At 38.8% G+C, this 6,000-nt stretch overlaps 1 protein-coding gene across 1 annotated transcript in view; it reads left to right on the forward strand.

Moving 5' to 3' along the window:
• Window positions 1-6,000, forward strand: part of SPEF2 (sperm flagellar 2) — a 173,060-nt gene that overhangs the window by 24,681 nt on the left and 142,379 nt on the right. Inside the window, exon 4 of the mRNA XM_059416314.1 lies at window positions 3,335-3,587. Within this exon, the coding sequence (XP_059272297.1) occupies window positions 3,335-3,587 (253 nt within the window). The remainder of the gene's footprint in view (window positions 1-3,334; window positions 3,588-6,000) is intronic.

The raw sequence follows: 6,000 nt of genomic DNA on the forward strand, positions 1-6,000 counted from the left end.
TGGCTGTACCCTTTAACATTCCTCCCAGCAATGAATGAATGAGAGTTCTTGTGACTTCACATCCTCATCAGCATTTTAGCGTTGTTAGTGTTTTGGATTCTGGCCACTCTCATAGGAGTATAGTGATAGCTCACTGTTGTTTTAAATTACAGTTCTTGAAAGTTGTGGAGTATGTTTCTATGTGTGTATTCCCTGAGGTTGAAGCATTGTCCCAGCCGCACACAATTATGTTTCTCATTGAAAAAATGAATGATGTCAGAAAGTATACCTGTTTAGAAGACTTAAAAGCACCATTCTGACCAGATGATGTCTGTAGTATTTCAGATAGACTAAACTGATGTCAGCAGGGTCATAAAGGCCCTTTGTGTTAAATGGAAAAAGGGACCTCATCTGGCTGGACACAACTGTGAAGACACAGGTCTCAGTGAACAGAGAGGCCTTTGTGCTAAGGAAAGGAACCCCTTTTTGTATGAAATAGCCTCGCATCAGGGACAAGACATGACAGGCTGAGCAGAAGGTAGATTCACACCCTTGCTCTACCTTTGGACAGGGGTGTGCCCTGAATAGCATCATGTATAACAGCCCTGCTTTTCACCCACTGCAAAGAGCTAACTTTATGCCACTGAGAGTCACTGCATTCCTTAATGTGAGAAGAGGGACCTACTTGTTCTGACAACCAAGTTCCATCCATCCTGAATTCTCGGAACAAGATATTATTTTTCCCAGGGCACAGGGTCTTTTAAAGAAGGATCAGTATATTCATGGATATGACTTTTGTAGAAGTGTACTTTGTGGGGAAAAGGATCCTTCTTTGTCAAACCTATTTCTTTAGGCAGATAGGTAACACTGGGCTCATGATTTGGGGATTTTGTCAAAAAAAAATTTTTTTAGTCTAAAATATAAGTGTTGCTTGTAACTGAATCTATTTGCCTTAGAGATTAATAGGATAAAATAATAAAAAGTAAAGGAGCATGGATATTCCTGGGGGAACAGCTTCTACTAACCTTGTAAGTTGTGTTCCCTCATCAGGTGACAAGGAGGAGAGAAGATAGGTAATCTCTGGGCAAATAGGAACTATGGGTATCAGATACTTAAGATAATTTTAAAAATCCTAAGAATGGGAGCACCTACATGACTCAGTCAGTTAAGCGTCTGACTCATGATTTTAGCTCAGCTTTTGGTCTTATGGTTATGGGATACAGCCCTACATTCTCCATTCTTACTGGGTGCTGGGCTCAGTTCTGATAACTTCTGGAAATGGATACTGTTTGCTTTTGGATTTTCCCCCCACGAATTTTGATGCCCCTCATCTCTGTAGCCCTAGGTTATGACCCAGGACAAAGCTCTGACGAGTGCCTCTCTGGCCATCTGTCCAAATATGTGTGGTGCACAAGACATGGGACTTTGAGGATAGGAGGGCGTGGAAGAGTCACTGTGATGGCAGAGTGAGACTGGGTGGGTCCAGGGAAGGCAAGCACAAGTCATGGATCTCACTGGCCTTTTAGAGTCGTACTTTTCAAACATGGTCTGCTTCACCTGCCTCGTTTTAGGCAGGTGTGTGTTACATCACACTTTAAGGTTACTTGTGCAGGAACAAACTTCAAACCTGGACACAAGAAGACCTAAAAAATGTTTACTCTTGTTGTGAGATTTCCTGTAGCATTCATTATTTCTTCTCATGACCTCTGTGACCTGCTTCTTTTTTATTAATTTAAAATATTGTATTCAAAGCTTATTGATATAGTTTGATATGCCAGGTACACATTACCAAATATTTCTGTTAAAACAATAATAGTCAACAGAGGAAATAAGACAGTAAATGACCCCATATACCTGGAAGAGGAATTTAAGTTGTTGCATCTCTGTTTTTGTTGACATTGGCCTTCCCATGATATTGACTCCTCATTCCTATTTAGAAATCATTCATAGAGTCCCTCAGGCTCATCTCCTTTTGCACCATGGGTTTTTTAATTTGCAGTGAATGGGCACTTTTAGGCTACATTTTAGAAGGCTCACAAACATCTGAAAAGGCATACACATTTCATGTCTGTGCCCGAGTATGTGTTTTCTTTCCTGTGGAACAGGTGCCATGGCTCTCATCAAATTTTCAGTGGTATCTGTGACATAAAACAAAAAACAAAAACAGTAACCTCTGGAGAAACAGGATACTATCAACAGTATATAAATTTTAAGTGTGAATCAATCACTATAAACTTCTAAAAACTTAACTGAGGTACATGAAGATCATTGTATCATCCCCAAATAATTTTATAGTCCAAAATGAAGTTACTGAATGAATAACCCTGTTATCAGGGTGCCCAATATGTGCCCAACCCCTCTTTTCTAAGGTATCGTTTTGTTTTTGCTTTTATTTTTTTGGAGGGGGAAGGGTAGGACTTTCATTTATATATGAGTATATTCAGTATATTTTTTTTCCATGAAAGAATGTGACTGAATGTTAGGAAGTTAAAGTAAGGAGGACATAGGCCAGTGGTTAAAATTGGTATTTGTTTCTAGTTGGAACATGGAAAGGCACAGGAATTGAAAATGCCCCCAACATTATCCTTCTGTCACTGGATTCATAGGCTTATTAACAGCCCTAGATTATTTGAGACCTGTATTCTAACACGGACCTCAATTTACCGCTTCTTGTTTACTTGTTTACTCATCTGTTTTTCCTGCTGTGAACCCCGCAAGGGTAGGGGCTGCACCCTATTCATCTTTGTAAGTTTAATAAACATATTAAAAGTTCATAGGTGACTCAGCATTAACTTAAAATTAGAAAGTCTTTACTGATAAAAGTAGTAATATAACATTTAAGTGAAGATGATATAATTAGTGTGATTGCATAGCTAATATCATTTAATGAAATATTTCTGATGGTGCCTGGGACGATCACTGTTAAAGTCATCAGTGCAACATTTAGGGCTATTTTCAGACTCCTGTAATAATGTCATTTAACAATATGGAAATTTAAATTATAGTTTTTCCTTCTGAGTAAAATATTTTTCAAAACCATAGTTGTTTTTCCGTGTAGAAGAAAGCACTTAGTTTTCTGTTTTTGTTTTGACCTCTTGTAAAAATCCTAGCATGCATTTAAGCAGAAAAATGTACAAAATCAGCTTTAGATATACCATTCCAGAGAAATAAATGGGAGGAGTTCAGGGCAAATAGAATATCTCAATGTAGTTACATGATTGAGTGGTTTTAGAGAGGAGTGGTATAGGAAAAGAATATGCAATAATTCATAATATTAGATCATGGCAATGCCTCTGATATTTGTTGTCTCTAATTCAGTGCCAGTGTCTAATTTGGAAACTGTTTTAATGCCTAGAGTTTCAAATGCCAAACTCAATAATTTTTCTCGCTTGGAGCCAACGCTTCACCTTCTGGGTGTGCAGTTTGATCAGAACGTGGCCCACAACATCATCACGGAAAAGCCTGGGGCGGCAACCAAACTTTTGTATCAGTTGTACATTGTTCTTCAGAAAAAGAAGAAAAGTGGACTGACTGGAGTGGAAATACAATCCATACAACCCCCGGCAAACATCAGACAGCAAAGTATGAAAAGTGAGGCTTTTCGAGACGTAAGTACACAGAGAAACATAAACGTATCACAATGTAAGACTTGGGAAAGTAAAATGACAGTGACATTGGCTGCTCAAAGAAGCACCATTGGGTAGCTATGTCCCTTATGTATGTTCTTGGTCATACTTGGATTTTGTTTTATATTAATGTTTTCAATTCATTTATCATTTTTGATGTCTCCCTCCTTCCTATCTACATTACCAACAGTTTATCAAATTCTGTATGTTCCTAATTTGCAGTGTTTTTATGCCTTGCTCCTCTCTTTCCATTTCTGGCCCTGTCATGTCTGCTCAGATCCCTGCGTGAACACTGCAGCAACGTATCTAACACGTCTCCCGGTCTTCTAGCTTTCCACCAGAGGACAATCAAAGGCTAGATGAATCTTTCCTAAATTCCAGTTGCACTCGGCCCTTTTGCTCAGAAGCCTGCCATTTTACTGGACTGACATTCAAAATCTTTCACTCAATGGTCTCAATCTGTCTTTCTCTGTTTCTTCAGAGTCCTCAGCTTAAAGTCTTTTTTTTCTTTCTTTTTTTTTTTTAAGAGGATTTTATTTATTTATTTATTTTTTGTCAGAGAGAGAGAGAGAGAGAGAGAGAGAGAGCACACAAGCAGAGGTAGAAGTAGGCTCCCTGCTGAGCAAGGAGCCCGATCTGGGACTCTATCTCAGGACCCTGAGATCATGACCTGAGCTAAAGGCAAACGCTTAACCAACTGAGACACCAGGCATCTTGAGTCTTAGTTTTTTCTTCACTGATCCCCAACCTGTCCTTGAATAGCTCTTATACATTTCTGCTTTTCTCTCCCTTTCACCTAAGCTCACACTTTTCATCTCGCTCCTTCCCACAAACTCTTCTCCATCCTCTGCTGTGCAGCCTTCCCAACACAAATGGATTTTTCCTGTGGAACTCCTAGGGCATGGGTAGTTTCCACTCTCTAGTGATAGCCTCCTGCTGCTCATACTGTTGCCAGCTTTCATGATTAATATGTCATACGGCCTCACAAGATTTTTAGTCCCTCAAATTCAAGGAATATGCCTGATAGAATGCTTTCAACATTGCAAATATTCATTGTGTTTTGATTAGTTGATACAACTTTTTAGTTGACAATTCTCTCCAGTTCCTGTTGCTGTTTCCTTATGGCAAAAGAAGTACCCCTGGAGATAAAAATATATGTTTATAAAAAATAAAAAATTATATTGAAAGAAAAAAAAAAAAAGAAGTACATTAACTTTTCCAGGCCTCTAGGATAATGGGGAGTGTTGCACTGACCCAATGCATTAAATAGAAATGGAAATAATTAAATGTTTAAATTGAACTTCTGAAGACACAGTGACATAATTAGATGTGAGGGCCATCTCCACTTTTGTATTTGTCTATTCTTAGCAGACAATCTTACGAGCCTGATGGCAGAAGGAGCTCAGCACCCAAGAGAGCTGGAAATTAGAATAAGGTTACAACCAAAGAACTTGGTCTTGCCTTCTGCCCCCTTCACTTGCAAAGCTGAGTAACTTTGGGCCAATCCTTGGAATACTCTTAACCTCCATTTTCCCAGCAGCTAATAATCAATAAGATTGATTATCTTATTGATAATCAATAAGATTGATTATCTCTACCTGCCTCAGAGTTAGGCTTTTTTTTTTTTAAATATGTATATAATTTTAAGGAAACAATTCACAAGAAAATTCTTTGTGAAGTGTAAAACAGTCAACAGGAACAAGAGTTGTAAGAGTTGTGTAATTGAAGCCAACAATAAACCATTGTGTTTAATGTTGGCCATGGTGACCTCCCAGAGTCAACCATTCATTCATTGAACAATATTAATTGGGCTCCTATTTTATGTCAGGCAATTCCACTACAATCAACACAAGAAAAGTCCCCACCTGTTTAGAGCTTCCATTCTTAGGAGAGAAAAATATTTCAGTGGAGTAGTGTGGAATGTTCAGAGTTGAAGAGTAAATTGAGATGAGGCAGATGGGAGCAGAGACGGAATAGAAGCGTAGAGCATAGAGGGAATGTGGAGGTGAAAGAGACGAGAAGAGAACAGTGGCTGCAGGAGAGAAGCACACGAGCAGGGTGCCGTTCTTTGTTTCCTCTATGGGTATAGAAAGTGGGACAGCTGGCCAGTTGAGAAAAAGAACCAGGGGCAGGAGATGACTGGTGTGGGAGCCAAGTCCTCTGGGAAAGAAAGGAGGATGCAGCCGATGGTCCAGGTGGAGGAGGAGGTATCTTAAGAAAGAACTAGACATGCCTTTTCTTCTGAAAGCAGGTAGAAGAAAATGCAGGTGTCTTACATAATTATAGTAATGACTAAAATTTATTGATTGTGCAGAGCAAGATGCAAAGAAAGCCTGGTTCCAGGAGATAGATAGATAGATAGATATATATATATATATATATATATATATATATA

Source organism: Mustela nigripes, chromosome 12 (genome assembly GCF_022355385.1).
Source record: "Mustela nigripes isolate SB6536 chromosome 12, MUSNIG.SB6536, whole genome shotgun sequence".
Taxonomy (NCBI): domain Eukaryota; kingdom Metazoa; phylum Chordata; class Mammalia; order Carnivora; family Mustelidae; genus Mustela; species Mustela nigripes.